General features: G+C 41.3%; 1 protein-coding gene across 2 annotated transcripts in view; it reads right to left on the reverse strand.

Annotated features, from left to right (window-relative positions):
* The window catches only part of LOC124450955 (dmX-like protein 1), a 31,117-nt gene that overhangs the window by 9,722 nt on the left and 3,512 nt on the right, over positions 1-17,883 (reverse strand). Inside the window, exons 7-24 of one of the 2 annotated variants that reach the window (XM_047001621.1) lie at positions 17,664-17,772; positions 16,673-17,139; positions 14,151-16,043; positions 13,000-13,341; positions 11,609-11,865; positions 10,871-11,120; positions 10,446-10,796; positions 9,286-9,488; positions 8,816-8,986; positions 8,127-8,224; positions 7,018-7,322; positions 5,758-5,990; positions 4,542-4,721; positions 3,681-4,461; positions 2,876-3,043; positions 2,455-2,778; positions 1,591-1,742; positions 967-1,335 (exon numbers count right to left, since the gene is read on the reverse strand). In XM_047001621.1, the coding sequence (XP_046857577.1) occupies positions 967-1,335; positions 1,591-1,742; positions 2,455-2,778; positions 2,876-3,043; positions 3,681-4,461; positions 4,542-4,721; positions 5,758-5,990; positions 7,018-7,322; positions 8,127-8,224; positions 8,816-8,986; positions 9,286-9,488; positions 10,446-10,796; positions 10,871-11,120; positions 11,609-11,865; positions 13,000-13,341; positions 14,151-16,043; positions 16,673-17,139; positions 17,664-17,772 (6,653 nt within the window). Of the gene's footprint in view, positions 1-966; positions 1,336-1,590; positions 1,743-2,445; positions 2,779-2,875; positions 3,044-3,680; positions 4,462-4,541; positions 4,722-5,757; positions 5,991-7,017; positions 7,323-8,126; positions 8,225-8,815; positions 8,987-9,285; positions 9,489-10,445; positions 10,797-10,870; positions 11,121-11,608; positions 11,866-12,999; positions 13,342-14,150; positions 16,044-16,672; positions 17,140-17,663; positions 17,773-17,883 lie in introns of both variants that reach the window. The other variant, XM_047001612.1, reaches the window with a different exon arrangement.

Consider the following 17,883-nt stretch of genomic DNA (forward strand, 5'->3'; position numbering starts at 1 on the left):
CTCCTCTCACTAGCCCAAAGAGTTCTTTTTGACTACATATGTGCCCTCTCTCACTAGCCCGAAGAGTTCTTTTGACTTCATATGTACCATGCCCTCCTCTCACTAGCCCGAAGAGTTCTTTTGACTACATATGTACCATGCCCTCCTCTCACTAGCCTGAAGAGTTCTTTTTGACTACATATGTACCATGCCCTCCTCTCACTAGCCCGAAGAGTTCTTTTGACTACATATGTACCATGTCCTCCTCTCACTAGCCTGAAGAGTTCTTTTGACTACATATGTACCATGTCCTCCTCTCACTAGCTCGAAGAGTTTTTTGACTACATATGTACCATGTCCTCCTCTCACTAGCCCGAAGAGTTCTTTTTGACTACATATGTACCATGCCCTCCTCTCACTAGCCCGAAGAGTTCTTTTTGACTACATATGTACCATGTCCTCCTCTCACTAGCCTGAAGAGTTCTTTTGACTACATATGTACCATGTCCTCCTCTCACTAGCTCGAAGAGTTCTTTTTGACTACATATGTACCATGTCGTCCTCTCACTAGCCGAAGAGTTCTTTTGACTACATATGTACCATGTCCTCCTCTCACTAGCCTGAAGAGTTCTTTTTGACTACATATGTACCATGTCCTCCTCTCACTAGCTCGAAGAGTTCTTTTTGACTACATATGTACCATGTCCTCCTCTCACTAGCCCGAAGAGTTCTTTTGACTACATATGTACCATGTCCTCCTCTCACTAGCCCGAAGAGTTCTATTTGACTACATATGAACCATGTCCTCCTCTCACTAGCCTGAAGAGTTCTTTTTGACTACATATGTACCATGTCCTCCTCTCACTAGCTCGAAGAGTTCTTTTTGACTACATATGTACCATGTCCTCCTCTCACTAGCCTGAAGAGTTCTTTTTGACTACATATGTACCATACCCTCCTCCCCTAAATACAGTACAAACATTATACCTTTCTTTGGAAATAATCCATTAGCGACATTTGAGGAGGTAAAAACTCCTCGTCTTCTACTTTCTTCTCCGTCTTATTTGTCACATTTTTCGGGGGAAGTAATTTATAATTCCACTGTCTTCGTTTCGCAGCCCAATCCACACCTTGTGACTGAGAAATCGGCAATGACTGACGCCTGCTGTCTTCATCTGCACTGTTCAGCGGTGCACTTTGCTTGATCACTTTGCATCCGCCACCAAAAACGATTCCCCACATGTCAACGGTAAGACTGTTCGAAATGATGCAGTACAACTGTTTTGGATCGCTCTCGTTCCAGGCCGTCGCAAGAAGGCTCAGGAAGGTCGCTACACATATTTCCGAGAGGAGAACCTGAAGTGTACAAAGCGAGTATCTATATACATCGTACATTGTATAAGAAACAACACAATAACATGATAATTTTGAGCTAACATAAACGTATAACAGAAAAAGTACTCCAAATTGCATCGTCTTGTTTATTCAAGTTATTATGACAAAGGTCACACTGCTTGTGACGGTATGAACTGATATAGACTAATAACAACTGAATTCCAACATTATCCTAGTGTGCATCCTGTTGTGTACTCATGTATCTCGCATACCTACCTTCAACTTAGTGGCATTATCTTTTGCCTCCGTAATGAGCAATGACCGCAGTAGGCGAACACCTGGCCATTTGTTGGGAGAGGAGGTTGGTGTTCTGACTTTATTGGTTGAAAAAAGATCGTTCGCACGAAAGTTTTCCGGGTTGTGAATACCTTGAAGGAAAACATCAACGATAAAAAAAAGGAATAATCAACGAATCATACAGTAGCTACTAAACTGATGGCTTGAGGTTAAATCTTTAAGAACTGGGAAAAGCTAACTTTTATAAAGAACGCACAGGCATTGAAATTCTCCTTTAACGGTGTTACTACACTGCTACAGCTTTTGGAGAGAAAAAATAGCCACTCTGTTAATTTTAGGAATACGCAAGAACAGTGACCTTTCCGAATACCTTTAATTCTAACCCTTTTTACCAAATGAGACGGGCTGGCAGCAGTAATTGCCCAATAGATGCACTTTACTCATCCCCACTCCGCCCGTTTCTTCATGAAATGACAACACATGGATGAGTTGATGGCAGCAGTAATAACCTTATTGGTAAACTTGCAAGTTCATCCTTTCCTTATCAAACGACAACACAAGGAGTTGCTGGTAGTAGTAGTACCTTTATTGGTAAACTTCCATACTCCACCCCTCCCCCCCCTATCAAATGACAAATAAAGGAGGAGTTGCTGGCAGCAGTAGGGTTCTTAGTGGTAAACTTCCAAGTTCATCTTCCCAAAATCAAAGGATGACATAAGGAGAAGTAACTTGAAGAAATAGTCCCTTAGGTAAACTTCAAAGTTCGACCCCTCCCCCCTCTACAACACAAGAATTAGTGAGAACACTTTCGGTGAATTGATTTGACTCACTCACTTGACATACTTTGTTCAACTTCACAGTTTCCACACATCAGACTCTGAAACACACATGCCGAGAGCGTGGCAGTCACTCTTCGCAACACGGACATCATCTCCAGCGGCTGAGTCGGGTTGGGGGGGCCTGGTAACTTGGTGAGATACTTCAGTATGTCTTGCGTCATGGCCGAGAGATAGGTGAATGGACTGGCGCCGAGCGAAAAGGTCGATACCATAGTTGCAAGAATGAGAGGAGGAATTGATGAGCCGGCGGACGTAAGGTACAGCGGCGACATGAGGTGACGTTGCTGCTCCATTTCGTGGATGAGTATCAAGAGTTCCAGCTTCATTGCTGGAAAATAGCAAAAATTGATAGTTTGATTTGTTAAAAAAAGACATTACAACAAAGGTTGAATCACTTCTAGCTTTACAAAGAAGCATGAACTCACTCGCAACATCTCCACCTGAGGCGCCATGTAAGGTACAGTAGTTCAGAAGGATGTTCAACAACGGTTGGTTCTGTTTTAGCCATTCGATATGGCGGGCAGAGGTCTCGACCTTTTTCGCAAAGTTGTTCTTGTCGTTCGCTGAATCGCTGACGAGATCACCGAATGAATCTTCAGATAAAGAGAAAAACATTTAAGATTTTATAGGAAGGGTGTTCTAACATAAAAGTAGAGTCTTTCGGCAGACTACATCAGTGGTATTTGTAAAGTACGTTATTTCAGTTTCTCGATCAATGCAACAATGATTTCGTGATAAAACGAAGCCCCTAAATACTTCAGTCTAGTGTTTTTACCAAGCAATTTTCATTTTCAACCGATTCCTTATACATTTGAACTTAGTATATGAGTGAAGAGGGATCTCCTTTTATTGAAACGTGAGCCATAACAAAACTATGACTTCGATTGATTGTCTTAAACAGGAGTAATCTGGTGTTGAAATTCAAAACCTTATGTACTATTGGGTACAATTATGTACTATTATGTACTATTGTTTACTATTGTGTACTATTATGTACTATTGAAACAGTTTCCACAGGCGTAAATCAAACTTTAATTGAGGAGGACCATCTTTATACGTACTGCCACACACGGCTAATGTAGTTTGAAAGCGATTTCCTTTCCTAAAGAAATCAGCCCGGTATAGTAAAATATACGAATATGCCTCCCTCACCCCTCCCCCGCCCAATTAACGTTAGATTGACGCCAGTGCAGCTTTCCCTGTCTAATTGAGAAACAATGAAGAACTGACCTCTGTCCGTTGTAGGTGAGGTGACAATCAGTGACATCAACGATTCGAAAGACGCGTAATCTTGTTCAATGTCACAAATTTTATGTATGAGATCGACCTCCTTCTTCAACCAACTCTGAAACGTGGACCTCAAGTCTTTATTGTTTATCTCGCAGTGATGAGGTAGGCTACATAGCTCGTCCACAACTAATTTCAAACACGCGCGGAACTTCAACCTCTGCGTGATAGCTGCGTGTTTCTTCGCGTGTAACGTGCCACCTTTTGCACGTGCCTCCGGGAAGTCCTCACCATTAAGTTCATTACTGACTTTATTATCATTATTTTGTTCACTTGAAGTATTGTCATCACCTGTTCCTGATAAAGGTAGAGACCGGTCGGTATCAGTCTCGTCATAGCCATTCAAAACCCCCGAAATCGGTTTCGACCAATCAAAGCTTATTTTATCAGGGCCAGAAGCAGGCTGTGACCAATCAACATCTGAGCTTTTTTCCCCAATTGTCATAAGTGTCCCGGAAACGGGCTGGGACCAATCAAAATCGGATGCTTTATTTTCCTTGCTAGCAAGTTTGTGAGAAACGGGCTGCGACCAATCAAAATCGGCATTGCTCTGCCTATTTTCATGTGGTTGCCCAGATAAAGACTGGGACCGATCATGAGCCGAATTGCTAGACGTAAGTGGCTTTCCCCAGTCCACATTTAATGTACCCGTGTTGATCATGGTCTCGTTCCTATCGGTAGAACGCTCCTCAAATTCACTGGAAACAGAGGAACCATCGGTTTTCTAAGAAAATCCCAAACACACTGTTAAACGTGTTCAAGTGAATCCAACAAACACACCATTTGTACATGACAGAAACCTACCGAGACGGGGTCATTTTCTGGGGGAGGAAGATCCAACAACACTTGCAAGGACAGGTCAGGACAGCCCGTGTTGTAATGATGCTGAGCGGTCATGTAATACAGTTGTCTTTCGAAAGCTGTCAGCGGTGACGTCAACATGACCACTTCGCTAACGCTCTGCTGACGGGTGACCTTGAAAGCCTTTAAATTAAAAGACGATGAACAATAACTGAACTTCATGTAACACGGAACATGCAACAGTTGATGAACAATAACTGAACTTCATGTAACACGGAACATGCAACAGTTGATGAGCAATAACTGAACTTCATGTAACACGGAACATGCAACAGTTGACGAACAATAACTGAACTTCATGTAACACGGAACATGCAACAGTTGATGAGCAATAACTGAACTTCATGTAACACGGAACATGCAACAGTTGATGAACAATAACTGAACTTCATGTAACACGGAACATGCAACAGTTGATGAGCAATAACTGAACTTCATGTAACACGGAACATGCAACAGTTGACGAACAATAACTGAACTTCATGTAACACGGAACATGCAACAGTTGATGAGCAATAACTGAACTTCATGTAACACGGAGCATGCAACAGTTGATGAAAAATAACCATTACAAAAATCGACATGATTGTTTACTATTCTGTTGCTTATAGGCATTGCGAAAAACAAAAATGTCTTTCCACCTGATCAGCAATTTTAAACGATGTCGTTGAAGGTCGTCGGGTTTTTTGTTAAATCGCAGAGACTGTACTCGGTTTTTGCGCAACGAAGAGAAAATAAACAACAAAAGGTCCGAATAACGAATAATTACTGGTGATTTGCTACAAAATTGCCGCAGATTCCATAAAACTAAACATTTTCGGAACACTTTAAAGGCAAGGGAAAAAAACGAACAGAAACGTTGATGATACAAATAATGAAAGGTAATCCTACTGATTATCTTCCAAAACTCCCCTCCATCCATTCAAACCAAATGTACAAATTACCAAAAAAACGATAACGTACTCTACATGTTGATAAAGCAAAAACAGACGCTTTAAAACTAAGCTTTTCTTACAGAGAAGCTGAAGCTTTGAACAATATCGAAGAAAACAGAAAATATCAAATGCATGCATAAAGTAATCGTAGTCTTCATGCATTCAAACCTCCTGTACGCGGACTGGGATATAAATAAATAAGTCATGAAGTCGGATTGACTTACGTTTCTTTGCTTTCGGCGCGTGTTAGACTTCGTGTTCTTCTCGAACTGCGTTCGGCGTAGAACGGGATGCGTTCGGAGATACATGTAGAAGTTGAAGATATCCGGACTTCCTGACGCAGCATATTCGTTGTACTCGTCATCCGCCTCGCAGATGTCGGAGTCAAGAAGCAGGGTTCGCAAAGCTTCGTGGTAACTTTTTGTCAGCCAGTGCGCTATACTTCGCAAGAACGGATCTAAAAAATGAACAATTTAACATTCGGCCCATCAATTCCAGATATACTTTATCGGAAATCAAAGGCGAGTGAGAAGTGAGCAAGGACTTCGGTGGAAGTTCACAAGTATGGCGCTGTTTAGGGTCTGTCATACAAAATAAGGTACAACCGCATTAATACAAACCGTGTTTATGACCATAGGTCAGTTCATATACTTAATAAACTAGAGGTACGAAATTTGTGCGTCCAAAGAAATAATCAGTAATGTACTACAATCATATCATGTAAAAAAACAGTCTACTTCTTGTCTATCTTACGGATCTTTTTATTGAAACTAAGGCAGTGCGTGAACATCAAACGAAAAACTTTATCACCACCGAAGCCTGGAACAAACTATGGTAAAAAAAACTGTTTCGTATAGAGGTGCAGTGGCTCTGAATACTTCGACCTCTTTAAACTAAATTTCTAAATACTTTAGGTGTTTTGCATAAAATTTAAAAACGGACAGTATGTATTTAGTTCGATATAACTAGATTTTTAGTGTACGCACAGAATTATTCTGAGATTTGTTTTTTTTTATTCTTCATTTTCTTTTATTCTGTACATAGTCAGTCTATTGGAAGATCAATATTTCAATTTTTTTTAACAATTGCAACTTCAGTGAAATAGTACCTTGGGTAAATAAAGTTATTATTATTGTTGTATTTTGACTAAACACTCCCCAACCTTACCATCACCACCCACCCCACCCCACGCTATTTACATAAATAATAAATCGCATCGGTCTTTTTTGTCCTAACCATTGAGCTGTATATAACTGGAAGGCTTCTTCCCGCCAAAATTTGAAGCCAGCAATTCAACTAGTTCCAATCTCTTCACGCACGGCCGAAAAAATTCACTTATGACAGTAAAGAAGTAAGGTCAAATTCGTAACTTTACCCTCAAGACACGCGTATTTTGCAAGTACAAGCGTGTTTATCTACATGTAGCCGCCCAGTTATACATTTAGTTCAATGGTTCTAACCCATGAACCGTTTATACCCTTTACCTTTTTCCGCCTTACAGCCCGCTTGGCCCAAGACGTATTCTTTGAGAACTCTTTTATAGGTAGGCAGTTCGGCATCCGCATCGTATAGCCTAGCAACAACCAATGCAAGTTGAATATCTTTTAGGTGACTGATACACAGCCTCACAGCATCCCAGAGAGCGTCGGCTAAAAGGAAAAACGCCACGGCGTGCTCAAAACGCTGTTTGCTGAGAAGAGAATAAGCGTTTTTCAACGCCGCCTTTCGCCATCTATCCTCCGAGAAATTGTTACCGAAGAAAGTCGCCATCCTCGAGTTTCCCTGAGTCCTGGAACGAGAGAGAGAGGTGGAAAAGTGGGTTACTTGCTTGTCCGTGCCTTGGTATTTTCCTTATGTTAAGAAAATGAGTCGAAGCGCATTGGCCATATTGTGCCTTGATTGCTCTTCTAACCGGCAAATATTGAAGAACGCTTTGCGCTCGTTTGTTTACTTTCAATTTTTCATATCCTCACGTCGCTAACTTTTTTGTCTAAGTCACAATTTTTCAATTTCGGAATTTTTTCAATGAAACTGCCATTTTGCCAAACTGGCGTGTAATGTATTTTTTGACGAAGTCGATTGCCCAATCAAAACGACTAAACATATGTTCAAATGTGATATGTTCACGAAAAAATGTTTCACTGATTTTTTATCATTTTTTTTTCTCGTTTTCTCAAAACTCACAAAAATGATTTCGGCATAAAAAATAGTAACGTGACGATATGGAAGTCTCGCCGTATTGGATGATTCGCAATTTACCCTTTTACAAATTAAACTATCAGACTAATTGAAGAATCGCATGTATTGACTATTATTATTTGGAAAATGAATAATTGAACAAGGATTGGAGCGATTACAAAGGACTAAATACTCTTGCCAGTTGATTTCGTGCTTCAAAAATGGCCGATCTCGCGCGCAATCCGTAATGGTTGGCACTCACTCTGTAAACATGACGTTTTTAATCAAAGATGTTTTAGAAGGAAGACGGACGGCACTTTTAACGTTCAGTAAAGCCAACGCTACGCTACAAAGCAGAACCGGCTACCGAGCTTTGAATAGACTTCTTCCTAAGAAAATTCGTAAGATTTTGAACCTGAACAAGCCTCGCAGGACAGTTTTCTTCTTCATCGCCATGTAGAAGAGCGAGCAATCCATCGGATCTTGATTTTCATTGAACTTCGTCTTAGCCACCTGAAAAGGGATCCGAAAAAAGGCGAGTGAACGTACCCATTATATTCAAACGGTCACGTATTCAGGTTACTAACTTCTCTGCCTAGGCCTTTTTTGGGAGTTTTGAGAAAACGAGAAAAGAATTAACAGAAATTTCAAAAAACTGTTAAACTTCTACTGAACATCTTACATATTGAACATTTATTGAGTCTTTTTTAAGTTCATTTTTAAATCTTACATTATTGTTGTCTTTTGACAACAAATTCAGAACACGCCGGTGGACGAAATAGTAGTTTTAGGCAAAAATCAAAAAATTGAAAAAGTATTTGACTTAAGAAAAAATGTTGGTATATCCAAATGCATTCAAAAAATCCAAACATATCCATCGAGAAAGGTTTATTCAACAGCGGAGTAAAACATCTCGATTTTCATGAAATTTGAGCACACTATTCGAAAGCAAGACTATCGGCGTTGTAATTATCAGCTGTCATTCAAATAACGTGCTGGAAAAGTCAATTAGATTGAAGCATGCGAGGAGTTTTTTTTCACAAAAAAATAGCTTCTTTGAAGAATAGATATTCAAAGGCGGTATGTAGCATAAAGCATTCTTACTTTTTCAACAAGTCGTTTTAAAGTCTCATTGCTTTTGATCCACCATCCAACGCCATACTGTCTCAGTTCGTTCCACGTTGGTTCGCCTCGAATCATCCCAGGAAGCATTGCGAGCAGTTCCTCTTGCGTGTCCGAATGAAAGGCCCAGATGAACTTGGACGAAGACAGCCCCTGATATGAAGGACATTTGAAGTGCTCGCGCAGCAAAACAATTACTTTTTTATTATATTTGTGATAAACAGAGCTTTCAAATCAACAGCATGATTTCTAAAACAGTTTGTACATGTCTCTTTCCATTCTCAAGATGTTGAAGTTTTTGTTTTGTTTAAAATTTCCCCATTTTTGTACGGCCAGTGACGGCATATTGCATAACGAGAATTTGAATTGACAGTGATATTGTTTAGGGATGGTTTTACGCTATTCACGATTGATAAATTATTTACAATCAAAAACATCTACAAAAAAATCACCTGGAGTTCGAGCTGCGCCCTGGGTACTAATGGAAGGGATCTCAGGAGACATGTGTGGTGCCTCATCGCCAAAAGGAATCGTAATCCGCATTCGTCCACAGCGTCACCTCCACTACCCTCCGTCACACCAACACTTCCAGTCGTAGCATATCCTCCACCTCCACCAGAGGGTCCCCCCATGAAGCCAGTGACTCCCTCTTTGGCTGAAAGCAAGAGATGACGTCAACAGATGTTCGCAATCTACTCAAAAACGATGACTGTATATATCACTTAAAAACTAGCTACGAATCATTCCGGAGAAACCTACATCTCAAACAAGACGCTTGCGGAGTGTTCAACCCGGCAAAATTTATTTTGTATCAGTTAACATGGTGGGATTCAAAAGGAGCTTGTTTCAGAATAAATTGAAACGTGCGATAAATATACTTTGAGCTAAATTCGACATGGATAATAAGATATGAATGCAATTGTTTAGTTATGGCCGACTACACGCAGCATGGGTAAAGATGTTGCTAGACCACTCTCAGGTAACGAATAAGAGAGATGGACTTTAGGGGAGAAGTGCGGAGGTGGAGGGGGGGTCCACTCGTGCCCAAAGGAGATGCAGGAGGGATACTAATCTCCATAAAAAAATACTAACATACCAAACAATTAAGCAAAAGCAATTGCGATGGGCGTTTAATGGAGCAAACTTCCAAAAATCTACCAATGATAGTAAAAAGGTAACAGAATTTAACAAAAAAACTCTGACCAGGTACGACAACTGGTTGTTCACGAAATCTAATCTGAAGTTAAAGCATGCCTCCAGCAAAAACCATTCGGGATCCATCTCTGACGTAGAACAATTTACTTTTGATAGAACTCACAAAAAAGAACACAATGTGAAAACGAAGAGCTTTTGCACGAGGAGACTAAGTCCTGCACGAACCTGCAAAATCTTAAGATTTGGCTGTAAATGGTCGATACGAATCGCACTAGTACATCAGAGCGTGACATTTACACCACCGTTTTGTGAGAACTTATCGCTTAAAATTATTCCTGAGCCGTAATTCCTGAACAGTTTTCATCCCCACCGATAAACAATCCTTTCGAGATCTGTTCGATTTCACTGTTCACTATTGATCACGATCCGACAAGTACACACAAATACAATAACATACCTAAGTCACACTTTTTCACAAACGTCAATCCCTGTTCAGTTTCAGAGTTGTCTTCCTCCAGATCATTTTTGGTCGTCGCTAGAGTATCGGCGAGGGCTTGCAGTTCTAGCTGCTCGATTCGTGTTAGGCCCGCCAGCTGTTTTCGACTCAAATGTTCGGAGAGCAGTCGGGCTTGGCCGACACCAAAATGCACAGGACTGAACGAAGTACTGCGGGAGTTCTGTAAAACCGGAGGGTTATCTATGATACCCGAATTATCAAAACTGCTCTTAAATGAAGTATTGAACAGTTCACTATAATCGGTTTCCTCAACACGATCACTCGATGAGTTGGAGTCTGCGTTTGCTTTATCTGTAAGACAAAAAATTGAACAAATGTGGATAAAATTCCATAAAATCATGATTGCAACCTGAGCCTGCACTCACCCATATTTGTGTTACCGCTATCATCTTTGTCAGCGGCCAGCAACTTGAAAATGGGCAGAGGTGGAATGCAATCAACATTATACTGATGGCGGCTAAAGTCACTTGCTCTAACCGAAGTTTCTCCCTGCCCACTGGAGTAGTAGGTCCCTAGATTCAATGCACCGATGACACTTCGTGTTCTTTTACGTGAAGTATCGTCGTTGCTGTACACCGCTGCCTGCGTTGCTTGCTCACCAGCAATACAGCGAACCTGAAAGAGTTGAGTACTGCGTGTTTAGTCGTCGAATTGCAAATAATCCGAAATAGATCTTATTAGGAGCCGGATGCACGAGGCCCGGATGATTCAAAAAGTTTCAAAAATCGCTTGATAAGGAAAAATCTACGATGTAAATTGTACAATCGATGACATGAAAAGATTGTTTCACGAGCACTTCTCATTACGTACGAAAAAGTCACTGTCAAATGGTTAAAGCTATCCGGACTTTGTGCAACCAACCCATGGGTACATGCATGGGGTCTTGAGAATGGTCTTAATTTGGCGAGTAGCCTTTCCACAAACTGTCCGGATGCCACCTTCACAGTCATGTTAGAGTATGATTTGAAAATATTAACGTTAATACTATAAATTGACTTTGAAGATGGCTTTCAGACAGAATGTAGATCTCAATCGCCGGTAATAGATGATCTAGAGAACTCCTTAGTTCGACGTGTTCGTGGTTTGAAACTACTCAAAATTACCAAATGATTTAATATGGCACGAGCTCTTCGCAGTTTTCCGAAATCCAGCAATTCGATCAAATACTTCGGATGGTATTGAGGCAGTGTCGGATTTCGTAGACGCACTTCGTTAAAGAGGCCTGGATTTCGAAAGTCGTCGGAACTGACGATCAACTTTGTGTCCCCGCTTATATTACCGTTCCACTGAGAGTAGACATGAACTTCGTTACCAATCCCCACAACTAGCAAACCGCGTCGGACAAATGAAATGAAAAGTTCTAAAATACAAATGGAGAAATGTAATCTTCTTTCTTCAATTTCTCATGTAAGATAGCGCACATATTTTTCATAATTCGCTATTGTCAACGTATTGCCTTCGATGATCTACAAAAGAAGTCTACAACTACAACATGATGCTACTCGGTGTTAAGCTTTTCATTGTTGTCCAAAGTTGTCTCGAATAAAGACGAAAATCGCATACAGTATATTTTCAAACTTACACTTTTGTTCAGTCTGATAACTCTCGTTGAGATTTTATGCCGTTACATAGCTTTTGTAACATAGTACGTTTCCTTCCATAAGAATATACTTGTTTTTCTGGTAATAAATGGCCTACACCACTATCACACACGTGCTAGGTGGCTTAAAATGCCCACATCGAGAAGTTTTTATTTTCTCAAATAAAAAATCTTCTAAAATAGTTATGGACTTTTCGGCCACAATATCGTTAGCATATGCATATAGGCACGTGTCACATGCATCATAGCTTTCTACACACAGTTCTCATTAGTCAAGCAAACAAACTTCAAAAGTTTGTACACACATTCTCATTGGTCAAGCAAACAAACTCAAAAGATTTATACACACAGTTCTCATTGGTCAAGAGAACAAACTTCAAAGGTTTATACACACAGTTCTCATTGGTCAAGCAAACAAACTTAAAAGGTTTCTCCACACAGCTCTCATTGGTGAAAAAACAAACTTCAAAGGTTTCTACACACAGTTCTCATTGGTCAAGCAAACAAACTTAAAAGGTTTCTACACACAGTTCTCATTGGTGAAAAAAACAAACTTCAAAGGTTTCTATACGCAGTTCTCATTGGTGAAGAAAACAAAATTCAAAGGTTTCTACACACATTCTCATTGGTCAAGCAAACAAACTTCAGAACGTTTATATACACAGTTTTCATTGGTCAAGAAAAAAAACTTCAAAAGGTTTATATACACAGTTTTCATTGGTCAAGAAAAAAAACTACTTCAAAGGTTTCCACACACAGTTTTTAGTGGTGAAAAAAACAAACTTTCAAAGGTTTATACACACGATTCTCATTGGTCAAGCAAACAAACTTCAACGATTTACACACACTTCTCATTGGTCAAGCAATCAAATTTCAAGTAGTATCAGTACTAACCGCAATCACTTGGAGTTGATGGGCTACCAATTTCAAACGTTGTAATTCTATTATAACGATGCTTTGGGGAACGTTTCTTTAAACTCGGTACTTCGTCTAAACTCTCGACAAGACTGTAGAGATGTATGAATCGTCCCACGCGAACGGCTAGCACGAAAAGGCCATTCTCGCAGGAGAACCACCTCACGCATGCGTGTTGTATGGTTTCTGCTGTTCGTTTGGCAACTGCATTTCGGATGTCAAATGCATCCTCCACGATCCATTCAGTGTTTCCATTTGATTCGCTTTCCCATATCACAACATCGTACTTTCCTTGAATAATTTCTGAATTTTCAGCTGGTTCTACATAGATTTCAAGTAAAATAAAGATTTCAAAGCTCAAACTGGAGAAAATCACAAAAAAGTAGCACCGAAACTGCACAGACAGAGAAAAAGACAGCTATGATAATATGTTTCACGGCTTTCAAGAGAATTCTTACTTGAAACAAACATGCCACGAACAATTTCACGTCACAGTCGAAAAGTTAGCGCAATTTCTCAACAGGAAAACAAAGGTTTTAAAGAAGAACGATGCAACAATTTAAATCGAGCGACAACTAAAAACGCCTTTATACCAAAACGTCGAGATTAAAAATCATACGTTGAACACTCATATTCATAAAAAAACTCCGCTTTACGCCCGGCAATCTTCTTGCCACTATATTGAACATCGCTTGTAAGGCAAAACCGACTAACTAAAACGATTAACTAAAAAACTAAAATAATAAAAGACGCCTATCAGGCGTTCACACGGGCTACTCGAGAACATCGTAAGGTATATATTCACGTATAATGACAGTAGCCAAATACCGCAATAAACGTCAAGGTAATGCAATGTCACATGTAGCAATACGTGATTACTAGCCGGGCAGCTCTCGCGCGTTAAACGATCGAAGAAAGATTTGATTGGATCGTCGAATTGACAGGAAAACCAAACCGAATTTTAAACACTTCGCTTCGGTAGCCCGATTAGCAAAACCAGCTGTCCACCTAAACTTGCCAAGCAAAAGTTGTCCCGAACGCTTTTCATTGTTATGACCTTCTCGCTTTCGAAAATAAAAAGCAAGTTAAGATATAAAAAATGGCGCAGCTCTACAACTAAACGTACCCACCTGGACGCGTCACGATTGCCACCCTCCCCGTGTTGGCACAATCTAGTGCCACGGGTACTCCATCGGTATTCCCTCGTTTATTTTGATCTCTCGCACTAGTGCCAGGACATTTCATTGAGCATTCACACCAAGAATATCGAGTGGAGGTGCCTTCAGAGGAATCCCGAGCAAGGCACGACCAGAATCGAATCTCACCGTCAGAGCAAGATGTTGATATCAAAAAGGGCAGGCAGCCTACACGATTTTCAGACACTGACGATAAAGTGTTGGCAGAAGGCGTTGCCATAGTAACGTAAACGCCAGCCGGGAGGTCAAGACAAGACGTAAGAACTTTACGTGATCGTATGCCACAATTTACATTCTCCTTGATGTCCGTGAATGAAAATGTAGGCAAGGGATCTTGCGGGGTAAATGACATCTCGCCTGAGGATCCATCATCTTCCTTATCAATGGTCGTAATCTTTATTCTCCACATGTGAACCATTGTACGGATTTCACCCTCGTGCCGAGATGTTCTTTGCAAATCACTGCTATTCAACTGTTTATTATCCAAAGCCACTAAATAAAAAGTATCTTCCAGCAGATCGTCTCTGGTTGACGTTATCCCATCGCTTGAACGGCATTTGCCAATCGCATCCTCGGTGAACACGTGAAAGAACAGCGGACTTTTCAAAACATTTCTCGAGCTTCTGAGTCGACAGAGTCGAAGGATGCTTCCGGGCCTAGGCCCAGACTGATCGCTTATAATGCAGTCTACTAAATGATTTATGGTGGACACAGATGGATAATCGATGCTAAACTCATCTCCTTCCTCGTCACTGTTAAAATTCGCCATTCGATCGGCTCGTCGATTCTGCTTTCCTGAAAGGAACTCGAGCAGAGCTCGTCCATCCAAAACGACCTTGTAGAACAACAAACCCGTCTCGTCGGGGGCAACAAAGCACGCACATGGAGCGACGGACTTGGCCGAGAGGGGCACAGAATAATCAAACGTGAGCAAAGGGCGAACGAACAATTTTGGTAACCAGGCGATTTTATCGAAAGCACACGGGCTAGTTGATGTGAGCTTTGCTAGCTCCATAATACCGCCAGATTGAGAAAGCTGAAAAACGCAATCACACTGCCACAGAATGAATTCGGTGAAAGTAAACCTTTTCTCGAGTTTTGTCAAGGGGACCGCACGTGGAGATCCCTTGGAATCTTCGTGCCCATCTTGATCGTTCAAGGTCGACGAGTCTTCGACTTTCGCCGTGAATGTTGAAACCGACAGCAGTATAGGTAACGAGGGATGCGGAAACAATCCCGTCAAAGGGAAGCGATGTCCCGACAGACGCGTGACATGAGAAAGAGAAATGAGTGTGGAGAACGCACTGTCGTCTGCGAAATCGATTTGCCACTGATTCATCGAACCATCTTTGTGGGTGGTTATCATGGAGACGGGTGGATGGGCGCCGGTTTCAACTAAAACTAACGACGTCTTCGAAGAAGTCTTATTCACGATTGATGTCTTTACGTAACGACCGTACAAATGCGTGTGCTCTGAGTTGCTCACGCTTTGAATGCTCAGCTTGTCAGGCAAACGATAGAGGATGACGTTCTGTAACAGCGAATGCGCATCGGCAGGTGGGAAAACGTCGGGAATACACGAGGAGAAGCTAATTTGCGCCTGTCGGAAATCGGCGTCGAGAGTGGTGTCGAGTGAGTCGACAAGAAACATGAGCAAGGAGCCATCTGCCGGGTTGATGGCCAGCAAGGAGTCTGGTGTGTTGCACCAGTCTCGCAGCAAACCATCAAATTGAGCGAAGAAGTTGTTTCCACCGACGCTCGATCGATCTTTCGGTAAATCTTTGGAGTTCGTTGAAAGTCCTTCGAAAGAAACTTCGCTGTCATTAACTAGGGACATGTAAATAAAAGAATATGGTGAAGTTTCAACACGGAGATGGATTGAAATGAGAGGAGAGGGTGGCATAAGGGGGGTGAGGACAAGATAAAACATACTCAAAAAATATCATCTTGTAAACTCAAAGTTCGACTTATGTCAGCAAGAGACGAGATTTAAAAGTAATATTTCGGCTGGGGTTGATAAATACTTTGAAATATAGTCAAAATGTCGCTTGTAAATCTTGTCCCTTGCTATTATAACTCTAGCCACAAAATGATATTTTTTTTGGAGTATATTTTAAAAATTAGTGATTAAATTGTCGGCTGGGAGTCACTACATAATACGGCACATTTCTTACGGACATAATACGGACATATAAAGGGCCAAATGGGTCACAGACAGCTATCGACTTTCTTCTTCCGGTTTATCGCTTGCCAGAGGTCGCCACAGCGAATCATCTGCCTTGATCTATTTCGACATCCATTTTAACAAGTAGTTGGTGACGATCAAGATGAATCGTCAGCAAATAATGATTCATCAAAGGTGACAAAGACTTAATTGAGACATTTCAAAAACTACGATTTGGAGACACAATTCTTGCCAATGCTCAAATGACAATGAAAGATGAGGCAAATCTTACCATCCCGTCCTACGTTCTCGTCTTTGGTCAAGTCCACGTACGGGCTGTGAGTGTATGTGTTACCAGTTTCTCCAGATATTGTGTTGTCCGCTTCCACATCGACAACGACGGTTGGCGATCCTAGGAGTAACTTGGCAACGGCAGTGATGTACATTTCCTTATTATTGACCCAATGAAGTACGAAAGAACTATGGTTCTCCGCCGAGGAGAAGAAAGAAACGGTCGACATGACAGGTATGTCCTTACTCGGGTCTATGCTTGCCGCAATGTGAAAATGGTATTTCGTTCTGATGTCGTACGAGTCGCCACCACTCGTGGCGTCCGCACTCGAATTCGGGATAAGACGCTGTCGCTCGGAGTGGCTCGGTTCCAAGGGAGACGAAATCGATCTTTCTTCGATAGTTTCGCACCACAAACGGCATATGTTGTCCGCACAAGACGTCAATAGGACGTTCGCCACGACATTTCTATTCAAGTGAAATGACTTGTTAGCCACACTGCCTGCAGTTCAAACCTGTGCTATACATATACTACAATGCTAAAATAATGAAATTCAAGCTCTTTTCGAGGACTTTCAGAGACACATTTGGAAAAAATTAAGGACGAGGAAGACCTCAAATTACACACAAAGCTCACAACACTTCCATTACGCAAGGTTCACTCGTCCGCAAGCCTATGAATCTGCATTAGGCCGAGGCCCTTACACCTTTAGCTACGACAATGATGCACTCCCTTGGGAAATCCGCACCCCTCCAGTCAAATGAGCGTTGATCCGCGCTCGAGAGATAACAAAGGAAAATGCGCTACGTCCCGTGTGTGACCCGCAAAAGTAGAAGTTTGTCATGTCCTTCCAACAACTTCTACACTCAGAGATCTTTGATAGGGAATGGTAAAGAAGGATATACGAAATACTTCACCCAATGATTCTACATTTCACATGAAATAAAACTCGTTGCGGGTTTTGCTCGCGAACGTTATCCGTCCAACATACCTTTGCATTAAATAGCTTGTCTTTCTCCAAGATAATCGAGTGACAGGTCTCGGATGTGGAATGTAGAGGAAATCGTAATACGCCATTCCAGCGTTGCTGCCTTCACTTTCTACAAAAGCAATGGCGAGAAAATGCAAGCGGCAAGTGTCGTTTTGCTACTCGGGAAGGGGTAAAAGCTTCAATCAGAGGTTATCTGTTTAATAATATGATTTTCCAATGT

Source organism: Xenia sp. Carnegie-2017, unplaced genomic scaffold (assembly GCF_021976095.1).
Source record: "Xenia sp. Carnegie-2017 unplaced genomic scaffold, XeniaSp_v1 HiC_scaffold_13, whole genome shotgun sequence".
NCBI lineage: Eukaryota > Metazoa > Cnidaria > Anthozoa > Malacalcyonacea > Xeniidae > Xenia > Xenia sp. Carnegie-2017.